At 46.2% G+C, this 26,448-nt stretch overlaps 1 protein-coding gene and 1 long non-coding RNA gene across 20 annotated transcripts in view; one reads left to right on the forward strand and one right to left on the reverse strand.

Moving 5' to 3' along the window:
- GRAMD1B (GRAM domain containing 1B) overlaps positions 1-26,448 on the reverse strand; it is a 161,351-nt gene that overhangs the window by 123,837 nt on the left and 11,066 nt on the right. For 17 of the 19 annotated variants that reach the window (XR_003900274.1, XR_003900275.1, XM_029915179.1 and 14 more), the window contains exon 2: positions 7,400-7,477. Coding sequence is in view for 17 of the 19 variants with exons in the window: in XM_029915179.1 (XP_029771039.1) it covers positions 7,400-7,477 (78 nt within the window). In the remaining 2 variants the exon portion in view is untranslated. Of the gene's footprint in view, positions 1-7,399; positions 7,478-16,694; positions 16,765-26,448 lie in introns of those variants that run through there. The other 2 variants (XM_029915181.1, XM_029915173.1) reach the window with 2 other exon arrangements.
- On the forward strand, positions 20,616-21,920 carry LOC115272151. The gene is made up of 2 exons (XR_003900276.1): positions 20,616-20,864; positions 21,770-21,920. It is a non-coding gene; the product is annotated as an uncharacterized LOC115272151 (long non-coding RNA).

Genomic DNA, 26,448 nt, shown 5'->3' on the forward strand with positions numbered 1-26,448 from the left:
TCCTTGCCTCTTCCGAGAGCTTGCTTGCTTATCTTCAGTAGGTGGTACGAGGCAAACTGACCAAGTCAGAATCCCAGAACTAACTGTGAGGACCTTCCTTCTCTCTCACATCCTAAATCCAATCCATCACCAAGTCCTGGACATGTTAATCCCCTAAACGTATCCTGAATTTATCTACTCTCTGCCACGACCATCATCTCAAATCCAAGCCACCAACATCCCTGAACTAAACAACTGTAATAACCTCTGAGCTGATCTCTCTGATCCTACTAGGGCCGCCTCGACCCCTTCTCCACACTGCAATCTTTCCAGGATGCAAATCTGATGTGGTCACCTCCCTTAAGACTCTCAATTGCTTCTTGATGCTCTTGGCATAAAGACTCAAGTCCTGGTCATGGCCAACCAAGCTCCTGTCCCTTCTCATCTCATCCTTCTCATCCCACTGCTTCCTGCTCACCTGTTCTTAACTCAACCACCCCACCGCGGCCCCCGTCCCTCGGTCCAAGTCCAGTTTCTTCGATACACTCTCTCCTGAAACCCTTCCTTGAATCCACACACCCAAGTTTGTACTTTCTAAGTCATACCCTCAGGTGTGTTAATACTGTCTCCTCAACAAGCCTGGAAACTCATGGAGTCCTACTGCACACCTGGTGTTTGTTGAGTGCATGAATGAATGATGTTCTCTCTGAAATTCACACCCTTGACCTACCACTTGCTACTTCAGAGATTTAAAGCATGCTGTGTCTCCCTGTGTTAAAACAAAAATTCTCCCCAGTCACCCCTGCCTTCTCCTTTGGCTTTCACCTCTCTTTCTCATCCTCCTGGGGAAACTCCTAGAATAAATTCTCCATGTTCAGTCTCTTCCTCTCCCTTCCCATATACCCTTCTAAAACTGCTCGGTGGTTACGAGTGACCAACCTCCTTCCTAGCTCCATCCTCTACGATTCCTCCTTCTCATGGCTGTATTTCTGTCTCTCCTACTTTTCTCAGCCTCAGTGGGCAATCTTTGGCAAATTCCCTTCTTCCTTTGACTTCTGCTTAAACTTTGCTGATCCTGACTCTTGCCTCTCGACTACAATCTCATTGCCAAACAAGTAGTTTTAGTCTGCTCTCCTGAGCTTCAAACAGGTGTAGGCAACTGGCTAGTGTATCTCAGTTAAATTCAGTATCACTCCTGCTCTTCAAATTCTTCCCCCTTTCCTCGATATTTTAATAACAATAATGATATAATATTAATCGTCATAGCAAGCACATATATAATACTAGCCATGTACCAGGCACTATTCAAATTATCAAAGACAGACATACACATACACATGCTCCTCCCAATAACTCATGAAGTATGAACTATTATTATACCCATTTCATAGATGAGGAGACTGAGGTACAGAGGTGAAGTGGTTTGCCAAAGGTCTCACAGCATGCAGTTGGAAGCACAATGAGAACCCAGGTAGGCACTAAACCTGTGGACTATGCTACCTTTTACTGGATTCCCCACTACAAATCCCCACTACAAGCCTACAAACACAGGCTCACGCTAGGTACCCTTCCTCAACCCAGATGTAGATAAGCTTTGTCAAACCTACTTAACGAACTTCTTCACTTGGTTCCTCCTTTTCCATCCTCACTACCATTAATTCAGAAGTGTGCCCATCGGGTCTTGGCTTAAATGTCACCAGGTCAGTAAGCTGACCCTTCCCGCCTCACTTAAGAGTTATCCTAAAAAGTCTTGGCCCACTGTATCACTCTTTTTCATTTTCTTTATGGCCCTCGTTACCACTTGGTGCTTTCTTACTCACTTGTTTGTTTATATCTGTCTCCACTTGCTAAAACATAAGCACCTTGAGATGGAAGACAAGTTACCAGCTCATGGCTGTGGCCCCCAACATTTGCAAGAGCAGCTAGTAGATAGCATGTGCTCAATAGATGCTTGTTAAATGAGGGAACAATTGAGTAAATAAATAATTGTCAGTTTCCTTCCTTGTCTATCTGCTTTCAATGCTAGCCCTTTAAATCCATCTCTCCCACTAGGACCAAATGTGACTTTTGTCACAAGAGGATCTATCTATAAGTGATCTGGGTACCCCCCTCCTCAAAACCTCTCCCTCATTTCTCCTCCCCTATAAGGAAGCTACTCTGTCCCAGCTTTGGCAGAACCAGGCACCTGCCTACCTGTGCTAAGATAACTGCTGGCCATGCACTAGCTGCTCCCCTCCTGGGACATGAAGGGCGGCAACACCGAAGCGTCGGAAGCCCCTGGACGCGCCTGGCTTTCTCACGCCTCCCTGCTCGCCTCCCTGCTCACGTACATCTTGTTCCGTCGCCTGGGAATGCAGCCTGTGTGACAGATTCCCACTCCTCTTGCAGTTCTCGGCGAAGCACATCTCTTTCTGTGGCGTCTTTCTGGATCCCTCGGGCCCCTCCCCACTCTCCACTGCCCTCGCGCAGAGCACAGTAGCTGTGTTACTTCGGGGCAAGTTTGGTAGCTCCACTGAGCCTCCGTTTCCTACACTCTCATGTGCAGGTTAAAAACAGCATCTATAGGGGTTGCTGTGAGGAACTGCATTTCACAGTGTCTGCAAGATGCACAGCACAGGGTTAGGTGCGTTAAGTGAACCACTTCTTCAGTGTTATTAGTGTATACAGAATTCCGTGTTCGTTATCACATGATGTGAGATACCATGAGATAACGGTGCTCAAGGAGAAAGACTGGGCATTCATCTATTTATTCTTAGTGTCCACATCTGACATTTTAGGGACAATCAACATTCCACGTGTTCCTCTGTCTCTGCTTCAAGGACAGCAGTGTATATACAGATCTGCTAGGAAACGGAGTGAAATCTCCTGACATCCTCAGAGTACTGGCAGCCACCACTCACCAAGCACCTGCTAAGTACTGAGCCCTTTACACATATGATCTCATTTCTTTCTTTCAAGGAAAGGCTTTCATAGATGAGGAAATAGAGGGTGAATAAAGCTAAGGAAGTTGCTTTTAAAAATGACATTAATAAGGAAGGTTAGTCCAACACCTCAGTAGGTCTGACTTCAAGGCTTCTACCCTTTCTAGGACACCACAGAGCCCACTGGCCAGGGAGCCTCTATCCATCTCATAGCCTGGACTCTGGCAGGCTCCCCAGTGTCTTGCACATACTTGAGGGTTTGGGGTACACATGCCTGGTAGGAATGGCCTCAGCGCTCAGTTATTCCCTGCCCTGTCTGGGTCTCAGCCTTCCTACCACGAAAGGCTGGTCAACTGAGACCACGTTTTGTTGAAACACACTGTGTACATAAAACGTCCTTAGTAAAACAGCTCTGTCTTCTACAGCCCTGGCTGTTTGACGGTTCCTGTCATCCTGTAAATGTACCAAATAAAGATCTGGCGACATGAGGAACCCTGATAATTGGTCCAGTTTGGGCTGAACCAGAGAACCAATGTGTTTTTAAGTGTACCCCTGGCTTTACCCTAGAAGCATGAAAATGGATCTACGCCCCTACTCAATGACGCACACACATACAGACTTTGGGAAAGTTGGATCTATTCTGCTTTCTTTCCACTAGAAACCTGAGGGCATTATTCCTACCTCTGAAACAACCTTCATGTCCCCAAGAGCTGATTCACTTCCTCAAATCAACTCTTCTTGAGGTATACCTGCCCAGGAAATGACTGCCTCCCTGCACCTCCCATCCTCTGCCCCTATCATGGTTCCAACGGCCATTTTCTTCAGGAATCCACACTGATGTGAATCAGGAGAAAAATTCTGAGAAGCCCTTAGGTTTGGAAGCATACTAGACATTTCCCCCTTTGCTGTCATGTAGTCATTTGTTAAGCTAAGTAGGACAACTAGTTTGTCTCTAAATATCATATCTATTCTGAACCTCGTACAAGAAAAAGGAAAAGTGATGTTTTATTTAACTGATTGAAAGTATACCTCATACTTAAGGATTAGAATTTTTATCTGGGAGACAGAAGAAATCAATGTTAATTTTTTTTTGTCTGCTCTATGAAAACTATCCTTCATCTGATAATTGAACACATGGTTTGAAGAATTAGGAGCAAGCACAGGAAAGGGTCCATATTACCTGCCTCATACTCGACCATTTTCAATCCAGAATATCTGCTCTGCAGCCTGGAAATTAGCAAAGGTACGGGACATAACACAAAGGCCTGGCATGGAAATGCCGCCATGACCACAGGGGGCGCTGTCCATCCAAAAGGGCCCAGAGTGAGGAGCAGGAAGCTGGATCCCCACCACAGCTGAAAATCTCCCAAGGGTTTGGATCTCACGCTTGCCCCAGGCCAGGGTAACACAGACCAACATCCAAAATGCCCCAGAGAGTCTTGTAATTGGGTAAAAACATATTAGAGGAAGGATAAGGGGCAGGGTGTAAGGGTTTGTTCTGAACTGAGGCTGGTGATTAATTAGCACTCTGGGGACTTGTTCTCTCCAGGAGAACCAACAAGATGAGCAGAAAAAAAAAAGACTTCCTTCAGAATGGCCAGAGTGAACACAGACATACCAGTCCTGAGCTTCTTGGGGGAGGGGGTCCACAGGGACCACCGCGGGAAGCATACTTCTGATCAGAGCTTTATTTCCTATACTGCCCGAGGTAAGCTGATGCAAAATATAGCCACTGTCCACCGTGAAGAGTTAAGGGGCCCCTCCGGGGGCCACGGATAGCAAGGACCAGGGAAGACATCCAGAGGACTTTGCTAGGCAGAGGTTTGGGCTGGAGAACCTTTGTAATGTTTCATTTGGTTGAGGAAGCAGGGAGAGAAGGAGCTAGAATATAATTTTCGTCAACATACAATCCCAAAGAGCTGGTTCTAGTGCTCAAGTAGTCATGTCCTGGTGTAAGAGATGCAGTTGCCTTGGGAGTTGCACCTTAGAGCCTGCAACTCACCACCTATTTCTCTCTCCCAGGAACGCTCCTAAGCAGCTGACACAGGAGTTGAGGAGCCGCTAATCTTAGAGCTGACTGAGAAGCAACTTAAGACATGACCTGAAATGGATGGGACACTTCAGGAGATGTGCAATGTCCAGGCACAGGGACACGGAGCCAGGGGGACTCCACGGCCCCTTTCTTAAATTTTTTAAATTTGGGGGGCGCCTGAGTGGCTCAGTCGGTTGAGCATCCAACTTCGGCTCAGGTCACGATCTCACAGTTCATGGGTTTGAGGCCCCCATCGGGCTCTGTGCTGACAGCTAGCTCGGAGCCTGGAGCCTGCTTCCAATTCTGTGTCTCCCTCTCTCTCTGACCCTTCCTTGCTCATGCTGTCTCTCTCTCTCTCTCTTTCGAGAATAAATAAAAAACATTTAAAAAAATAAAATAAGTTTTAAAATTTAAACATTTTTTAAATTTTGAGAGTATGGTTGATGGGATCCAGAAAGCACCAACTAGAGAGAGCATGGGCCACTGGAGAGACTTAGGGCACTGCCATCAGACAGCAACTGATTAAGCATCTTAACAAGAATGAAAAATCTTTACCCCTGGGGGCCCCCTGGCTCCTATCCTCTCAGTTTGAATTGATGAGCTGAACTGATCCTTGAGAAAAAGGGGAGAACCCATATAACTTTATAATGCAAAGAGATCTGTAAAAGGATTATGGAGGCCCCACCCTCTCGCCCTGGGAGAGGGTCCCCTTATGACCCGCTTCTAGCTTTAGCTTGAACACTTCCATCAAGAGGATAATGGTTACTTTGCAAGGTCTATTCCTTTAGAGTCTAGCTGCTGCAACCACAGAGTCCTTCCTTACCCTGAGCTGAAATCCTTCTCACTATGACCTCTCCCCCTCTAGCACTATTTCTTAGGCTTTGAGATATTTAAAGAGCGGTTGTTATAGTCCCCGAAATCCTTCTCTTCTCCAGGCTGAGCCATTTTCCTTTCTCTGGTCCTTATCATAATATCTTATCATCTCGATCATTCTTCCCAGATTTGGAATTTATCGATACATGTATTTCCAGAGAACTGGACACCATACACCAGATACACTCAAACCAGTACGGATCAGTGAGATCTTTTTTAATCCATGCTCCACACTTCCATGAATGAATTCACATTTTCAAAGATCATTCGGTCATCCTATTGGCTCATAATTTTGCTGATAAATAAAACCCCCAGGTTCTTTTTCACATGAAATCCTGTCAAGGTAGACTCCCTGTGGTAATCCTTATTTAAGAAAAACTTTTTTTTAATGTTTATTTGAGAGAGAGAAAGACAGAGCTTGAGCAGGGGAGGGGCAGAGAGAGAGGGAGACACTGAATCCAAAGCAGGCTCCAGGCTCTGAGCTGTCAGCACAGAGCCCGACACAGGGCTTGAACTCACGAGCCATGAGATCATAACCTGAGCCAAAGTCAGATGCTCAACCAACTGAGCCACCCAGGCGCCCCTCCCTGTGGTAATCTTATAGGCAAGCAACTATTCTACTGGGCCACTGGGTGGCTCAGTCAGTTAAGCACCTGACTCTTGACTTCAGCTCAGGCCTGCTGACAGTGCAGGATCCCCCCCCGCACCTCTGCCCCTTCCCTGTTTGCTCTCTCTCTCTCTGAAAATAAATAAACTTAAAAACAAAAAAACTATTCTAATACAGATTTATAAGCACATAATATAAACATAATAGCACATTTCATTTTTAAAAACCTTGTCATTCACACCCAAGGTCCCATCTGAAACACTAAACCTTAAGTCTGTCATCCTTAGTCTTCTCTATTCCCTCTCAGCTGAGTGTCTGCCAGAAGCTTGATAAATGCTATAAGAGTACCCTCTCCTTTCTCATTTGGTTTGTTGATGAAAAGAGCAGAGCCCTGTGGTATGCCAACAAGAGACCTTTTATTGAACGTTGGTACAGTCAACTTGCTCCCGCAGGGTTTCACCTGCTCCTGTGGACCGTCTACCGCACACGCGCACTACGCACTACATGAAGCAGATAGCCAGCTGGTCCTCACATCCCGAGTGTTTAACCAGTCAGACCCCAAATCCTCAAGTGAGTATTTAGGAGCCTCTTTTTCATCCCTGCATCCCCGCCTATCCACCCTCATTCACCTCAACCCTACAGTCCACTCTTCCCCCAGTGCCCTGCCACCATCTGATGCCACACGCAGCAAGCCGGGCCACACGGCCTTGCTCAGGCGCCATCCACGCTGCAGCTGCCACCTTCTGCCAGTCTCTGACTGGCCACCTACTGGCTTTGCTCCTTGCTGAACCCCAAGGACCTTCAGAACCAGTCCCTCGGGGCTGCACCCTCTCACTTCCTGGGTGAAGGTCCTGTCTTTCTGGCCAGTCTGAGCACAGACGTGTGGAGCCTCCTCCCACCCTCCCTTTGCCCACGGGTCTCCAGGCACCAGAAGGACAACCGTGCTCCAACATTTCAGCCCGCCGCTCCCCCCTCACTTGGCCTTACCTTTCCTCCCGTGCTCGAGGACTCAGGAACCTGCTGGAATCATCGTCGTGGCTGCTCTGCTGGCTACTCTGCTGGCTGCTGAAGAAAGACACAGGATATGAACCGTCAACTTCCTTCTCAACACTGGGGGAGGTCATCTAGATTCCACAGCTTGACAACGAAATGGAGTTACAAAATTTTAACGATGCAAGTTCCCCCATGTAACTTTATACAGAGAGTGTACTGACAGGCAATAGACGTGAGAAATGACACAAATATGGTGCAAACTCCAGCTGGCTCATCTGAGGCCGAAGTGGGAAATCTTGACCTGTCCCCTTGTTCTTCCTTGGGAACCTGATCAGTGAGCAAATACCTCCAGTACTTTCTATACTTGGGCTTCTTAATCTGCATGCCAGGGTAACAATCCCATGTTTCTTCAACCTTACTGGAGACTCTCAAGATGCAGGTGCAGATGGGGGTGGGAGGGAAAGTTCCAGTAGAGAGAAAGACTGGACGGGGGCAGGGGTCACCTGGGTTGCTTCTCTGCCTCCTGGAAGGCTGAGGAGGGTGCCGATAAGGGAGGGATAAGAGGGTAGAGTCCCTCCACTCCAGCCCAAGATGATTCTAGGGCTTTCGTTCACAGAGCTCTTTAAAATGCTTACATTGAGGTTACAGTCTATGGAATTCAGCCATCTTTCATCTTACTTGAGAGAGAGAAAAGCTCTTCAGACATCTTATGACACCAACTCAGCATATGAACAAATAATCTGTATTTTTTTTTAACTAATCCAAGCATCTGATCAGTAGTCAACACACTATAGCTCCCCACCGAGGCCAAATCTGAAGCTGCCTGGTTTTTTTGTTTTTGCAATTCCTTGAAATGGTGTTTTCAAAAAGATGATTGGGGGGAAAAGTCAAAACAAGAATGATATCTCACGATACATGACGATTACATGAAATTCAAACTTCAGAGCCATGAATAAAGTTTTATTGGAACACAGCCATACCTATTCATTTACATATTATCTATGGCTGCTGTTTTGCTACAATGACAGACTGAATAGTTAAGGCACCACTGAATTAAGTAGTGAGCACATTAGACCCACAAAGCCTAAAATATTTATTATCTTGCCCCTAACCGAAAAAGTTAGCAAACCCCTGATTTGCATAGTCTATTAATAGTAAATTCCTCTGACCCTCTATGTCACTATAACCCAGACTCCAGGATAACCAAAATTGTTTTCTTGTTCTGATGGACTGCTCAGCACAGAAAAATGCATTGATCTCCACAGACTGTATTCCTTACACTGATCCCTGTTGACTGAGACTCTGAACAATCTTGTAAGATGAGAGCTGGCTCAATCTTAACCCAAGCAGCATGTGACTTTTTTGTGATGAAAGTTATAACCATGTTCTTATATTCCTGTGTAAATGAACTTAGAAGAAATTTACGTTTTCAAACACACACACACACCCTAGAAGTCAGAAGAGCACCAAACGCAGAGCCTCCACTTGCTTAGCAGAATGGAAGTATGTGCACCAGCCCTTTCTCTTTCATTTACTCTACACATAGCACTTTTTTGCTGCTTGTTCATCGGGGAGGGGCTACTCATCAGATCCCCTTCCCAAAGTCTCAGAGACTTGCCTGTTAAAAAATCCTCATCACAAAACTGGGCTACTGTGTTGCTGACGTGGAATTTCTTACATTGGGACTAACTTGTTATAACGAACGCATCAGGCACCGTACTGCAGTAGGCAACTCACAGATGGTCAGAACTCCAATTCTACAGCAGACAGCTCCAAAGGCGAGCATGAAGAGAGGAATACCAGTCTATACCACTAGCAGCACATGTGAGGAGAGGCAGAAGGGAGGGGGTCTAGAGCCCAATGTTGGACACTAACAGCCAATGGGGCTCAACCAACCCAAATGATCATGATCAACATCACAGCCTCTTCAAAGAAGAGACTGGGGTTGGCTCTATTTCAGCTAGTCTTCCTTCTTACCCTACCCCTTCTCTGGCAATCAGGAGTTCAAGTTAAGCTAATAATGGGGCTCCCAGAATGAAAGGACGGTGTACCTGGGTTTCAGAAAACTACGTCTGAGCTGCTATTAGCAAGCTGTCTCACTAGATGGCACTGTTGACTTCGAAGCCAGAACTTCAACAAGCACTTCTGAAATTAAGACTAGACCCAACATTCTGGTGCCCCCTTTTGGCCCTCCCGTTGCTCAGAAAACAGTTTGGGTGGTAGAGATGAAAGCGACAAGTGGATCACTTTCAACCTGTTTATTGGTTCTAAATAACCTAGAAATACCAACCTACAGGCAGTAGACAAATATTTACATAATGGCGTCTGTGTGCACGTGTGCGGACAAGAGGCAGCATCAAGGTAATGATAAAGTCCAGACTCTGGAATATGCTGCCGGGACTGAATCCAAGCTCCTCACTTCCTAGTTATACGACCCTGAGCAAATTACTTAATATCATTCTCCTTACCTACAAAATGGAGATAGATGTTAACGATGCTTCTTACCTCATAAAGCTGTTGCCAAGATTAAAGAATGAACATGTGTGAAGAATGGAGAACAGTGCCTGGTACGTATTCAGTGCTGCATGTAACTGCTACTATTATTATGTGTAAGGCATCATTTTGTGGGTCACGGACAGTGAAAACATGAATCAGGTGAAGGGTCCTGCTCTCAAGGTGTCTACAATCTGGAAAGTAAGAGTCAATGTAAGCAACTACCTTTAAAAGCAAAAATCATACCTCTCAGAAGTAAATGCTAAATACTAGGGAAACATAAAATACTGGGGCCAGTAAGAGAAGGAACGCTGTGGGGACAACAAGTGTTTCAGGGCGGACACTTGCAATTCAGATAGATTCAGGACAAACAGACCTGAAGAGAAGGACATTCTATTTTAGTTCCATCTACCACACGCTTATCATGTACCAGGCACTGTGTAGGAGACAAGGACATGAAGGATCACAGATATTCACTGCGCACTGCGGTGTGGCAACACTAAAACCATGGACAAAGTAAGATGGCAGACACTTCAGCGGGGGTGGGTGGGGAACACGTCTGACTAGTGGACGCTGAGTAAGAGGGACTCTTCATAAATCCATGGTGGTGGCAGCCGCAGGGTGCACAGGGCACTTCCTCCTTTACAGCTCCCAGGAGGAGACTGGTCCTGTCTCCTCCCGTTGTTGGAACTTGTTTTTCAACAGTCTTTTTTTTTTTTTAATGTTTTTTATTTATTTTTGAGAGACAGAGAGAGACAGCACAAGCAGGGGAGGGTCAAAGAGAGAGGGAGGCACAGAATTCGAAGCAGGTTCCAGACTCTTAGCTGTCAGCACAGAGCCCTACGCGGGACTCAAACCCACAAACCGTGAGATCATGACCTGACCTGAAGTCAGATGCTCAACCGACTGAGCCACCCAGGCGCCCCTCAACAGTCTTAAATAAGTGAGAGGGACACCAAGCGCTCCTCCACTCAGTCCGCATGAAGTAATAGTGTTGAGCAGAATCTCCAGAGATTTCAGATGTTGCCTCACTCTCTCACATGAACTCTTTGCAATCTTCTCTTAAATGAGCCTTGTTCAATGATAATAGGCCTCCTGGACATGGGGCAGCTCATCCTGCTTCCTAAATGAAATCTACCAGTTCCCTGAGGTCACGGAAAAAGCAACCACCTGAGTGTGGTGCTCACCAAGCCATGGAATGCCAGAGGACAAGGGCCACATCCCCAACCTCTCCATTGTAGTGAGGGCCTTGGTGTCACTGAGTGTCGATCAGGGGAGAAGAACTTTGAAGAAGTCCAGCAGAGGGCACTAACAGATAAAAATATCTGTTAAAAAAACCTTAATAAAAATAAAACACCCCAAAAAACACAACTCTCCACAAGGATTTGGATCGAGGCTCTAGTGACTGAATGTAGGCTTAACATCGAAAGGAAGGGAATTTGTACAGGCAACTGTTTGCTGTTTCCCCCAAGATGCCTAAAGAAGTAAATCCTTCCTGTTGTAAATTCAAGCTTCGGATGAAAACCACTATATAAATTAGATTTTGAAACACTAGACTGTGTAGTTACTAAATGAGGTGATAAAGTGGCTTCTTTAAATTCCAGAATATTCCGAAGGGACACCAGCTGAAGGAAATCAGATCCGTAATCCTGCTTTTATTCTCCACCAGCAAGCTAGTGTTTGGAGCTTATCCTGGAAGGTCATATCAAACCAGTCATGTTGGCACAGGCTGGGAAAAAATACGTCGTAATCTGAGCCAAAGCACACCTCAGAAGACAGAAATCATAGACAATGACCAGGAAGCTCCACAGGGCAGGCTGGGTAAATTTCCCATGATTCCACTGATCTCCCTTCCTCCCTCCCCCAACCTGGAACACCTGCTGAAAGTACAGGCTAAACCCACAAGCCACCAGGAAGGTGTCCTTTTGCCCTCTGGAAAGTAGCTTCCCAGATAGGGAGATCCAATTTGCCATCTTTCTTGAGTAGGGCAGAAATAGCTCTTTCTCTCCCAGACAATACTAAGAGGGTCATGGCCTCCTAAGCCCAGAGGGGGTTTTGAGAGAATGGGGGCTAAGGGGTGGTGGGGGGAATTCCAAGCAGGTATAGGGATGGACAAGCAGTTATTTCCGGAGCCAACTGGAAGCCATCCATTTACCCACACTATGGCTGTACAGACTATTTATCAAATTTCTTCGCTTTTGGCTGTAACCAGAGTAATCTCATGCTAACTGGAAGCTTCCAAAGACTCAGAGTGGCTTTCATTGATACATGTCTTTGATGAATAAAAATGGGGAAAGAAATTCTTTTAGGCAGTGGATGTAGTAGAAATAGCCCAGAGACAGACCAACCTAGGTTTGCCCTGGCTTTACTGGCCCTCTGCTTTGGCCAAGTCCCTTACCTTCTTTTAGCCTGTTTCTCCCCAAAATTAGAGAATGGGGTTGAGGATTAAGTTGTGAGTAATCCAATCACAATATCTGAGGATTCAGAGTCAGGGCGACGCAAGTTCTACTCCAGACTCTGCCACTTAGCAGAACGACACTGGGAGAATTATTTAACTTTTCTAAGTGTCAGACGTGGGTATACCAGATACCTGAAATGATTGCAGTGAGGATTAGAAAGAGGAGAAATCATCTATATAAAAAGTGTCTAAGGCAGTATCTGAGCTTTGGTGGGTATACCAAAAGTGGGGGACACCAAATTGTATTCACTATTCCTAGTCGGGCAGATAAATTTTTTTGAAACATCCAATGCATAGGAAGAGGAGAAGAAAAGAGACAAAAGTTTTGAGAGCTACTGCCCTGAAAAGTAGGATCACCTGACAAAAGAGAAGGCTGACTGTTCATGCTGAATTCTATTCACCTGTGAAATGGCTCTGGCATTTACCAGTAGGAAAAGTGCACGGAGGAAGAAAAGCAGGTGGCAAAGTCAAGAAGGAAGGGGCATAGTTTGTCATTTGGCAAATGAGTATGGGGCAAGTCTAATTATAGCAAGTAAGTAAACAGATGTGATTTGGGGCACTGCCAATGCCTGCCAGCTTCTTACACAGCACACCTGAATATTCTCAAATACTACTTAGAAAATAACACACTCTGGAGGAAGGCTGACAATTTGGCTACAGAGTTAGCAGGAAGGGATCTGTGTAATGGCTCCCATGGAAATCTGCAGCTGGGTGGGTAGATGGCCAAAGATTCAGGGAGTCAGAATTTGACTAAATCATCTTTTCAGCTCATTAATACTTCTCTCCTTAAGAGTTTTCTAGCCTCTAACCAGGCCCCTGATGGTCTTTAAATTTAAAAAAAAAAAAAAAAAAAGAAAGCCCTCCCTCAACTCCTTTTTCTTTCCTTCCTTTCCTTCACAGGCATATTTTATTGAAAGAATACATGACGTGGTGAGTGCCTTCATCAAAGCTCTATCAGAATAAGCAGGGAGCTTCGTTATGCAGATTCCTTGGCCCTTCCCCTAACTTGCCAGGTCCGAGTCTGAACGTGTCCAAGAATGTGGGCTTTTAAATTTTATTTTAATTAATTTATTACACCCAATATGGGGCTGGAACTCATGACTCCCAGATTGAGTTGCACGCTCTTCCGAATGCGCCAGCCAGGCACCCTGAGGAATGTGTATTTTTCAAAAGCTTCCCAGTGATGCTGGTGGGCAATCAGGGTGGAGACCCAGCGGACTCCACTGCTTCTACTTCCTCACCATTGCCTGGTGAAGGAGTCCACTAAATCTGGACGGCACTCCCACCCTTCCATGCTTTCACTCCACCAGGACCTCCATGACTGCCAGGCCAGTGACAGCTGGCATGTCCTCATCTCATCTGACCACCCAGGCAGGTTTGACACTACTATTCCCTGTTCTCCCAACGTCATCCTTCTGCCTCCTACAGCACCTCCCTCTCCTGGTCCTTGGGTTTTGTCCTACTTTTGCTTTTTCTCTTCCTTTTTAGGGAGCTTCGTGGGCTCTCCGTTTCTGTGTCAGCCACCCATTTAATAAATTAAATACCAACTATGTGCCAGGCATTGTTTGTGAATCTCGAAACAAATATAGAGTAGTAAACAGATGAGAACTCCAATCTCAATGAGTTTACATTCGGTTTGGGTTCCGTCCTCTTCCAGCTCTATGCCAGGAGAACTGAGTTTTGTGAACTTGTAATTATCAAAATACTGTGCAATAATACTACACATTCATGGAAGGTGATTTATAGCTCCCACCAATTCTCAGATAGGCCTATGACCCACGGAAGAACCCACACCAATATGTCTCTGGGGAATCTCATTCACACCAAACCTTCAGTTATGATGCATATACTGAGATGACTCCCAAAGAAAGCAGGGCAGACGACTGAGCTGCCACAAGTCATGTGTGGCTATTTAAATTTACATTCATTAATAATTCAATTCCTTGGTCACACTAGTTATATTTCAAGTGCTCAATAACTCCATGGGGCCATTTGCTTCTGTATTAGATAGCGCAGATATAGAAAAAGTCCATCCTTGCAGAAAGCTTTATTAGCACGGAGGTTCCCAAATCAAACCCAGGATTTGAGTTCCAGCTGACACTTCTCATCTGAGTAACTCAGACCTGCCTATTTGCCTCTCTCTACATTCTTATCATCCTGCCTGTTAAGATGTAAGTAACTCCACAAAACTGTTTTGAGGACTGAGCAAATTAACTAATATAACACTAAACAGAAGGCTTCCGCGAATAAGAAGCGCCCAAGAACTGTCAAGAACCCTTATTATCATGCATTTGCATTGGTACTGAACTCTCTGGACAGTCCAACAGGAATCTCAAACTAAATACGACTAATCCTGAATTCACCATCTTTTTTGTCTTCCCCTTGCTTTTCACAAAAATTCATTCAAACTAGTGTGAAAAAGAAAAACCATGGGTCCAAAATGGCACCACATAAACCAAGTTCCAACCTCTCATGGAAATGGAGTTGTAAGGGCTCAGTCAGAAATTCTCTGATCTGCACTAGTGAGGTAATCTGTCACCAGGGCCTCTCCATCCCCCAAAATTGCATTAAGACTCCTACTGCTTTCCCCTAAGGGAAGGTGCCCTTGCCTCAAATAATCCTTTCTTTTGCTAATGATTTCTTACTCCACCCTCCTTCCTATAGAAACCTCCTCAGAGTCTCCCTCTACTCATAGATAGAAGGCTTCCGGATTCATGACTGGATTAATAAAGCCAATTAGATTTTCCAGAGTTTTGGTTCATGTTCCTTACCACTAGAGAGGCACCTCCTATCGATTTCACAGCACGGGCTGTAGATTCTACCTCCTTGTATCCCTCAAGTCAGTCCTGGCCTCCATTCATCACTCCTCTGGCCATTACATTAGGCCAAGTTCTCAACACTCCTGGCAGGGATTACTCTAATAGGCTCCCAACTGCTTTTCCTGTTACCAATCTGGCCCCACTCCAGTCTATCCTAGACACTGATGGTTTTCTTGAAATGAAGATTTGATCCTGCCTCTTTAGGCATAAAAGTCCTACAGATTTCCCATAATTTCATAAGCCAAGTTCAAACTCCTTAGTTTAGCAATAAAAACCCTAATAAGCAAACTGCTAGTATCTCGTAGCTCCCACATTGCCCACGCCCACTCCAGTGATCCTTCTCATCCCTGACTTAGACAAGCACTTCTCTGGGGCCTGGTATATCCTTTAGTCCACTCATCCCATCCTGGATTAGGCCTGAGGCACCAGTTTTGGACTGCTGGGATTCCAGTCTTGACTTGTTCACCTACTCAATTTTGACCTCTATTAAATGCGGATGACAATAGTATCTTCTTCATTGGGGTGCTGGGGTAATAATACCCATGGAGTATGGGAAAGGGATCTGGCATTGGGTACTCAATATTATAGCTATCATTATCCTTCAAAAGCAGCACCTTCTCAGGGAAATCTTCCTTGGTGGCCCCTGCCCACACTATGGTCCTATGTCACTCTGTCTAACCTTTTACCATAAAAATTAGCACACTCCTCAGGAAACAGTAATTAACGATTCAGCTCCCTATACCTTCTGCCACACTGTAAGGTATTTAAGAGCAAAGACCTATTTTATGTTTCACTTCCACTTAACACTCCTGGCCCCTCCAGAAAGACACTTTGCTGAGTAAATACTATCAAATCTGCACAGATTACACTCTCTCCCCAGATGACCGCACAGCTCCAAATGTTCATCAGCATTTTCTAGACGCCTGTGTTGAAAGTACCCTAACCCCTGTTCTGTGTACAAAGCACGGTCTGTGACCTCAAGAAGTTTCCAACAGACTGAGTTCCAGGCACTGGTGCTCCACAGATACCAACTTGAATTAGACACATGTGCACCTTCCCAAGAAAGCAGCTACTGTTAAGAAAACCTTCCTCATGCCTGCCCTCCTCTGCCCCACCCCCCCCACCCCCTGCCAAAGCTATGTTCCAACTTCCAGTTACCCAATGTGATGCAGACTCACTTCATGCCTGACAGAACCTCCACTGGAGGGGAAGCAGGAAACAATGTGCTTCTCCAATTAGACAGTAGGAGTTAAAAAGTTAATAGAGGAGGGTTTTGAAGCCCAAGGCTACAACTTTTTTGTTTCTTTCTACCTGAATGGTCTATGAGTTTCAAATGTTCATGCCGGCCCTTGGCTGTCATGGACACAGATACTCAAGCGTCAGTTGGGGTGAAAAAATTCATTATTTTCTCTTATGCCCTGTTCTGAGAAGTTTTTTCACAAAGCATAAAGGTTCCCTGACCTACAATGAACTTCTAGACCTTCCTCCACACACACACAATGAAAAGAATTATACTTACCCCATTATGTTCCTCAAATGGTTCTAAAGAAAGGCGGCAAGAGAATGTGTGTCCCCTTAAACTCTCTTCAAGCACTCTAAGGGAGGCACCACTTTCTTCTGGCTCCCACACCCTGGGAGCTTCCTTCGCCTCGAGCACTACTTCCCTTCATTGAGAAATCATCAGCCCTCAGTAAGGGAGTACAGAGGTATTAACCAGGTCACATAGCGGTAAACCTTTAATCAGTGATAACTGTGACCAAACAAGACGCTTCCCAGAATTTGAAATCTCTGAGAAGCTGTCAAGACCCTAGGCAGTGGTGTCTCATAGGCCGGCCTCCCCACCCTCCCAGCTAGCTCCCTGTGCCTCTCTCCCCACCTTTGAGACATTCTTTGCTTCTTAATCCAGCTACTGTTAAGAAAACCTTCCTCATGCCTGCCCTCCTCTGCCACACCTCCCCACCCTTCTGGATTAAAGTGGTAGGAAGAAGCGTAGATTTCTCAAAGCCAATGCAAGCCAGAATCATTCAGTCCACAGATAATCTCATTTAATTTTTATTAAGTTTATTAATATTTATTAGCTTGTAATTTTTATTTTTTGAATAATCTGCACACCCAACATGGGGCTCGAACTCATGAGCCTAAGATCATGAGTCGCATGGCCCTACCAGCTGAGCTCGCCAGGCATCTCCCCCACCCCTCACAAAACCTTATGTTTGATAGTCATCCTGATCCTGGTGCCTTCATACTGTAAACTGTTCAGAATAAGGAGTTAAAGTCCCTTTTCTACCGATTTCCTCTCACTGAGGCCAAGTCCAGAGACAGTCCCAGGACCCACAGAGAACCCCACACCAAGAACCTTTAAACCAAATCCTTAACTATGATATTTAGGGGATTTTTTTAATTAAAAAACTTTTTCTTAATGCTTACTTATTTTCGAGAGAGAGAGAGAGAGACAGAGTGTGAGCAGGAGGGGCAGAGAGAGAGAGGGAGACACAGAATCCGAAGCAGGCTCCAGGCTCTGAGCTGTCAGCACAGAGCTTGATGCAGGGCTCAAACTCACGAAATGTGGGATCATAACCTGGGCCAAAGACAGCCGCTTAACTGACTGAGCCATCCAGGCATCCCCCCAACTATGATATTTTGAAAAATATCTTTCTGATATGTGACTAAACACTATTTGCCTCCTAGTTAATTTGTGTGTGTGCTTCCAATCACAGGTACATAACTACCATTCAGAACTTCAGGTCAGCATCTAATAACATGCCTCACACCACAGCTCAAACTCTCTTCAGTCACTCTTATTACAAAAAAATGCAGGGGCACCTGGTGGCTCAGTTGGTTAAGCATCTGACTCTTGCTTTCGGCTCAGGTCATGATCTCATAGTTCGTGAGTTTGAGCCCTGCCTGCAATGGGCTCTGCGCTGACAGTGAGGAGACTGCTTGGGATTCTCTCTCTGCCTCTTTCTCTCTCAAATACATAAACTTAAAAAAAAAAAAGCATAAGTGGCTTCTATTAGACTTTTGGGAATGCTGGAAAGAAGGAACTCCACCCTCCATGGAATCAACAAACTGCTGTTTGCTTGGCCTCTTCTTGGCTTCTCTTCTACCACCCTCTGAAAAGGTGTTGCTGGGGTCCTGCCCACCGCCCCCTTCTCTCCTCCACACATTCTCCCCCTACAATCCCCTCCAAATCCATGCCTTTGACAACCCACACGCTGTCTCACACCTGAGCACTGGATTCCCTGAATCCAAATGCACAGAAGACATCACCAAGACCCTGCCTCTCTAGAGGATTCTCAGCATCCCCAAAACCACCCCAGGCTTTCCTCCCCCACTTTCACTTCTCCACTGAGTATTTTTTTTAACATTACTTATTTGAGAGAGAGAGAGAGAGAGAGAGAGAGAGAGAGAGTGCGAGAGAGAGACAGAGAGAGAGCGCGCGAGCACACACACTGGAAAAGAGGAGAGGGTCAGAGAGAGAAGGAGAGAAAAAATCCCAAGAGGGCTCCATGCTGTCAGCACAGAGCCTGACACGAGGCTTGAACCCACGAACTGTGAGATTATGACCTGAGCCAAATCAAGTCAGATGCTTAACTGTCTAAGCCACCCGGCGCCTACCACCACCAAATAATGCTTATCTATCTGCCTTTCTTAGCTCACCTGCCTGCATCTCCATCCATCCACTTAGTTGTTCAAACAAGGAAACTCTACTGCCTACCTCTAATTGGCCACTGAGTTCTGCTACTCCTACCCGACACAGGTTTTGGACCCGTCCCTCCTCCCTTTCCCTACTGTCCTGTCCCTGAACCAATAGACCAGTACCAGACTGACCAAGTAAAAATCATCTGGCAGCTTTTTTTTAAAGATAGGTTCCCACCCATCACTTTCCCTGGATTCTGATTCAGAGACTTGGGCTGGGTCCCGAAGGATTTTTAACATGTGTCCCTTGTGTACAAACTACTGAAGTCCCAACCCTATTGAAATGGTCCCCTGACTGAGCTGATAAGTATTTAACAACAAGCTTCAGGGAAAGAAGGAACTGATTTGCATCATTTGCTGACTTCTGTTCACAGCACGGTCAATTTCAGGCTACTATCACCGCTGGGGATCAGTGTGCACAACGGGCTGATGTAAACCAGCCCCAGCATACGAAGATGCCCAGACCACCGTGTGTTAGCTTCTAAAACGGATGTAAACACGCCTCTTCCCAGGTTAAACTCCTTTAATGCTTTCCTCTAATGCTGTACAACACAGCCAAGGTCCTTTGCCTCACACACAGGCCTTATGACATGAAACCAGGTTCCTCTTCCCAACTTCTCAGCTTCCCCTACAGACAGTTCCGCCTCAGCCCCTATGTTCTACTCACATAGAATCACTTATGTTCCCCCAAATAAACCATGCACACACATCCTCTAAACTTTGTTCATACTGTCTTCTCTGTTTTATTTTTTTTAATGTTTATCTATTTTTGAGAGAGCAAAACACAGAGCGTGAGCAGAGGAGGTGCAGAGAGAGAGGAAGACACAGAATCTGAAGCAGACAGGCTCCAAGCTGTCAGCACAGAGGCTGACACAGGGCTTGAACTCATGAACTGTGAGACCATGACCTGAGCCGAAGTCGGGCACTTAACCAACTGAGCCACCCAGGTGCCCTCCCCTCTGCTTTAAGTGTCTCTTCTATGTGATCCCACAGCCCTCACGCCTCAATAATTGTATCTTCCACTGAGTCCCATATCACACAGAACCCTGGCCGCCTCTTCCCCCTGACATATTCAGGGCCTGATTCATTAATTTTTTTTCCTACTGGACCCAGAGCTCTACCCCTTTGAGGCCCAGAGAGAGCTACGACAAAGCCAAGCCTGAGCAGTTAGCACTAGTGACAATGGCAGCGCTGCTCTTTCCTTGCGGATAACCTGTTGGCTGCCTGAGACAAAACCTCCTTCAGGGCAAATACCGGCTGCTTTTTCCAGTATATTCAAAATACTGCATGCTAGGAGGTTGTATTTAATATTAGCAGGAAAGCTCCACGTGTAAACAGGGCTTTCTAGTTTACAAAGTGCTTCTGTGTCCATCCTGCCATCTGACCTTTCCAACTTCATAAAGCAAGTAATAATATGTACACTCTGATCCCCATTTGAAAGATGAAGGGGCTCCCGGGTGGCTCAGTTGGTGAAGCACCTGACTTCAGCTCAGGTCATGGTCTCGCATTTCAGGAGCTTGAGCCCCGCATCAGGCTCGCTGCTGTTAGCACGGAGCTTGCTTCGAATCCTCTGTCCTGTGTGTTCATGTACACATGAAACCAATATAGCACTGTGTGTCAATGGTACTTCAATTACAACAACAACAACAAGCCTTTGTCCTGACCAGTCAACAAGCACCAAGGGACAGTTACCCAGGTAATGGCACCTGCCATGCGGTCACAAGGCCACAAGTGAAACCATGGAAACAAACCAGTCTCTGAACATACCTGAGGAAAACAGCTTTATGCCTAAGAGCAAAGCTGTCTCAACAACCAGCTGGTAAAAAGGCCACAGGGAAGCCAAATTAGACAAAGCACTGTGCCCAATGGGCAGAGGAGGACTTCCTCAAGCTGGGGCCAGGCCTGGGGAGACTTGGAAGGAGGCCTGTGAAGGGCAGGCCTGAAGCCCAGCAGGAAGTCTCTGGGGACACAGAGGCCAGCGCCATCCCATGTAGGTGTGAGAACAGGACTCCGGGAGGGGTGGGCTGGCGGCAGAGTGGGGATGCTGGTGCCCCAAGGGCCTCTTCACACAAGTAATTTTAGGAAGCCATCTTGGCGGCTGGGCCAACTTGGTTCTGCCCCTGGCTGAAGCAGAAGGAGCCTGATTTAGGACCCAAGTGAGAATAGCTCGGGGCCCCTGATTCCCCAGAAACCACTGGTGAACTCCCACAAGGGCATTTGAGAAGCCCAAGGAAAAGTGGCAGGAGCCCGTTTTACTTCTTTAAAGACCAAACCCAGTGAGGAATAAATATGTTTTCAAGATGGTTTAGGACTGCAGCTTCCCAACTGGTAGCTAATTTTGTTACCACCTGTTTCCCTCTAGTTAGCAAAAGTCAACCCCCTTAAGCTGGAAGCGTAGGAGTGCTGAAGGTAACAGAAGTAGGGAAGATACGGAAAGCCTGTGTCGTGCCCCAGGAAGCCACAGGACAGGAGAGGTTGACGCAGATGGAAAGGGGGACTTCTGACATCCTTAAGGGCAAAGGACACATAGGACGGGGATGGGGGGGGGGACTTATGCAGAAACTCTATCACAAACTGCCAGATGCCACGGAGGGCCCCATGAAGCTATCGGACAACCTGCAGACTCTTCCAGAAGGAGTCCCTCAGCTTCTCCACCTCCTCTCCATCCCCCTGCAACTTCATTTGCCCCTAGCCTCAGGAAAAATGGGTTTATGGTAAAACCATCATCTTGGTTTCTTCCAGTTAGAAAAAATACAAAAAGTCCTAACCAAGAACTTTGGTGGTCATTTAGCAACTCAACAGAGAGGCGTGGGGAGGAAATAGACTGACCAGAAGGAGTTAGGACATCTGTGTGTAACAGCCTGATCGGTTTCCTCTGTGCCACTTTCCACACAGGATGGAACACAACCTTCTGTGCCAAGCACTCTGACAACCTTGCCGTAAGGGATACACCCATGGGCACTTTTCATTGCAAGGAGGCAGCAGATACTGAATTAATTTAGAATACTGAATAAAAGAAAACAGAAGCTGAACAATCCACAAATCACTTATTTTTGTCTTGAGAATGTTAATGAATCACACATGCACACCCCAAATGGCATTCCTGCCCTCTATCCAATTTACCCTCTTCAAGTTCAACTCTGGGATCCACCCACACAGAGGGGGGCACAAGAGAGATTTTGATGATCCTGCAAAGTAGATGATTCACTCAAGACTCATTCAAAGAACGCTTTGAAAAGCAACCTGCAAACAGAGAAAAGATGAGAAAGCAAGCATTGGGTGGGCCAAGTACCGTGCCAGAAGGCACTAGAAGCAAAGTATAAGAACTAGCCCCTATTCTCAAGAATCTTCATGTGTGGTTAGGAATGAAGCTTAAAGTATAAAGGAAAGTATGAATCATCAAAAGTCTCCATTGTAGAGGAAGGGGAAACGGACATGTACTGAATGCCTACAATAAGCATTTTTTATATACTATCTCACTTAAAAGTTAGTATTTGAGGAAAATAACATTCTTTTTTATTCCAACGCCATTCTGTTTGTTCTATTTTTTAAAAGCTATTTTCTTTTAGTGAGAGAGAAAGAGAACAAGTAGGGGAGGGGCAGAGAAAGAGAGGAAGAGAGAATCCCAAGCAGGCTCTTCACTATTAGTGCAGAGCCTGACATGGGGCTCAAACATCTGAACCATGAGATCATGACCTGAGCCAAAATCAAGAGTCACACGTTCAACAGATTGAGCCACCCAGGCACCCCGTTTGTTGATTTTGCAACTTCTTTATATCAAGAACAGCAGTGTGCCATTTTCTGTTACCAAACCCCCCCAATCCATCCTAACTCCAAGGTCATCTACAATTTTGTGTTCTTTCTGACCTATACAGTGCCCCCTACAGCAACTTCCTATATATCTTTTCCAAGCTCAGCACTAGGCAGGCAATTGCACTGGTGATGCCTAAAGCCCATAACTGCGTTGTCTGAGTCTCCTGTGTAACTGCTGGGCTAAAAGCATGAGGTGATTATTCCCACACCTCGCTGGCTAAGGAACACTGACTCAGAGTCAGGGAATTACAGGAGCAAGCTCCATTTCCATTCTGTAACTGCCCACCTGCACGACTGACCCTTAGAGAAGTATGCCCCCCTTACACACCCACCCCACGTGTTCTCACCACTCAGAGGGCCGCTGTTCTCGGTCTTTTCTGCTCTTTACTCACATTTCAGTAGTGAATAAAGTGAGGAAGCACTATGATGAGCAGGGAAAACCCCTGGCCTTTCAGGGTTTCCTTACCTAGGATACCATCCAACCTTTAGATTAAAAAAACATACATTTGCTTCAAACTCTTTATGTCCATTTTCTGCTCATGGTGATGTGCGTGAGATGTAACACGGTGGCCACAGTGGCATGAGTGTAACCCTTCCTGAGCTCAGCTGAGGGACAGTCTCATTTTGAGGAGGTAAGTTGGGATGCGTGATGCCCAGTTGCCCCAAGAGGGCAAATATTCACCTAACATGGGCTCAGATCATTTCTGGTTTCATCATACTTTTTTGCGTGTTGAAGTTACCCAACTTTCTCACTTTCATTTTCCCCCTCTTCAAACTGCTCATCTGTACCAGCTGCATCCTTTTTTTTAATTTTTAAAAATGTTTATTTATTTTTGAGAGAGACAGTGACAGAAAGACAGAGAGAAAAAGAGGGACAAAGTGTGAGTGGGGGGTGGGGGGCAGAAAGAGAGGGAGACACAGAATTCAAAGCAGGCTCCAGGATCTGAGCTGTCAGCACAGAGCCTAACGCGGGGCTTGAACTCACAAACCATGAGATCATGACCTGAGGTGAAATCAGACCCCTAACTGACCAAGTCCCCCAGGAACCCCACATCTATCTATTCCTTTCTGCTCACTTCCTCACTCAAGTTCCCATCTCAATTGCTTTATACAAACTTCTATTATCAAATGTCACCAAAGACTGACTAGAGGGTCTTTTTCCTAATTCTTGCTATTTCCATATCATTTGAAATGATTCCTCCTTGGGGGAAAAATAGATTTCTACTCTTGGCTTAATTTTAATTAATGTTTATTTTTGAGAGAGAGAAAGAGAGAGAGACAGAATGAGCAGGGGAAGGATAGAGAGAGAGAGGGAGACAGAAAGTGAAGCAGGCTCCAGGCTCTGAGCTATCAGCACAGAGCCTGACACTGGGCTCAAACTGACAAACTACAAGATCATGACCTAAGCCAAAGCCAGAAGCTAAACCAACTGAGCCACCCAGGTGCCCCTACCCTTGGCTTAAATTTTAACAGTACTTAGTGAAATCACATGTCTTGTTCAACAAGCATTTCTAGAGCACCTACTATGTGCCAGGCTCCACTTACTGGAACACAAAGATGAAAGAGGAAAAAAAAGTACATTCTGTCCTCAAGGAGTTTACTCTTTAATAGATATTCCATCAAGAAATGAGATCACATATAATAAGCTAACCTCTTCCTGGAGGGTGGGATGGAAAGGTTGCTATACTAAGCACACTACCCACCCACAGAGAAAGGACACCTGGGGCTCCATGGGACTCTGGAGAGAGCTTCACAGAGGAGGAAGCATCTGAGCTGAAATTAAAAAATTATTGAGTAGGGTCGCCTGGGTGGCTCAGTCAGCCTCCAACTTCAACTCAGGTCACGAACTCTTAAGTCTGTGAGTTCGAGCCCCGTGTCAGGCTCTGTGCTGACAGATCAGAGCCTGGAGCCTGCTTTGGAATCTGTGTCTCCCTTTCTCTGCCCCTCCCCTTCTCTCTCTCTCTCTCTCTCTCTCTCTCTCTCTCTGTGTCTCTCTCTCTCAAAAATAAACATTAAAAACAATTTTTTAACTGAATATTAGTAGGCAGACCATATTCTTAGAAGTTGACAAATCGGCACATGCCCAGAAAAACAAAGACTTGGCAAGAGTCATATGCTCCATCCAGGACCTCAGGCTCCCAACTGCTGGAGAGGAAGGCAGGGCTGGAAATGGTAAGAGATGAGTGCAGGCATGTAAGCAAAGTCCGCATCACAAAGGCCTGTGTGTGTCCCAGAAATAGGACTGGGATTAAATTTCATCCTGCAGGTGCTGTGGGAGGTACTGAAGACTTTTTTTTTATGTGTGTGGGGGGTGTTTATTAGAAGAAAGCAGAGGATTAGGTGGGAGACCCAGAGGAAGCCATCTCAAAAGATCAGACAGGATGAAGGCTCAGGCTGAGGAGTGGAAACCTGGAGGGAGAGATTTAGGAGGTGCCTGACTACAGGTGGTAGGAGGCCAGGGAGGAATCTAGAATGTACTTTGGCCTCTGTGTGGTGCAAAATGCAGGCAAGTCAAGTAAATAAATGCCTGGGGGCACCTGCATGGCTCGGTCTGTTAAGCCTCCAGCTTGGGCTCAGGTCATGATCTCTTAGTCTGTGAGTTTGAGCCCTGCAGTCGGCTCTGTGCTGACAGCTCAGAGCTGGAAGCCTGTTTCGGATTCTGTATGTATCTCTCTCTCTCTGTCCCTCCCCTGCTCACACTCTGTCTCTCTCTCTCTCTCCCAAAAATAACATTAATAAAGACCTGCTGACTCGTTCATCACTCCCACCTTCCTCGCCTGATGGTAAGAGACATGTACAGCAAATCTTCCGAGGGTCTCCTACCCCGAGCACGAGCAGGAGGCTGCTAAGGTGGGTTGTGGGAAGATTTCAGGGCACCCCCAACGGGGTTCTCTGTGGCATCTGTAAACACTCGGCTTGGAGTCATGCACGAAGTCACACTCCATCGGTGAAAAATAAAACCATGGACAACAGAACACAAGTCAGGAGAACAACAGTCCTGGAGCTGGGCTCAGAAGCTGGGCTCCAGCTCTGGCCCTGCCACTGGCCGGGCGGGACACTGAGGAAGGAGCATCGCATCACTCTGCTTATCCTCCGTGAGATGAACCGAACGGAGCGTGCAGGGCCACCACAAAGGCCCTTCCGGCCTCAAAAGTGCACGGGAGCTCGGTAAGATTTGAAGGAAGGACATCTTCCGGGCAGATCCGTTGGAGAGCGAAGTGACTGGCAGAGGAGGGAGCTGTGTGGGCTGAACTGGGAGGGTGAGGGGGCACCGGCTGGGCAGCGGGGAGCAGAGAAGGAACAGCAACCTGAAGACGACTGTGGTTTAGATTCCCCGGAAAGGCAATTCACAGGCACAGAGGCACATATGACCTGCTGGCTCACTTCCTGCACACTTCTTGATCCCTGCTTCTTTTTATTGTGATTCTTTCCAGCTTACAGTTTTATCACAGTCTGTGATTCTTGTAAGAAGATCATGGACCAACCCTTATACAAGAAGAAGTCTATGAGATGATTGAGTCTAATTTCTCCTCTTCCCAGAACTGGAAACTGAAGGCCAAAGAAGTTAAGAGACACATATAAAGCCACAGAAGTATTTAATAGCACTGCAAAAAAAAAAAATCAATAAAACTCAAGCTGGCCTACTCTTAGAGCAGAGTTCTACCCATGACTCCAGGTACAGGGATGGACACCCCCGCAGCATGTGGGAAAGTATCTTCCTTTTTTCTTAGCCCTTTCGGGCTATCGTTCATAAGAAGGAT

The sequence above is a fragment of the Suricata suricatta genome, chromosome 11 (genome assembly GCF_006229205.1).
Source record: "Suricata suricatta isolate VVHF042 chromosome 11, meerkat_22Aug2017_6uvM2_HiC, whole genome shotgun sequence".
Classification (NCBI taxonomy): domain Eukaryota; kingdom Metazoa; phylum Chordata; class Mammalia; order Carnivora; family Herpestidae; genus Suricata; species Suricata suricatta.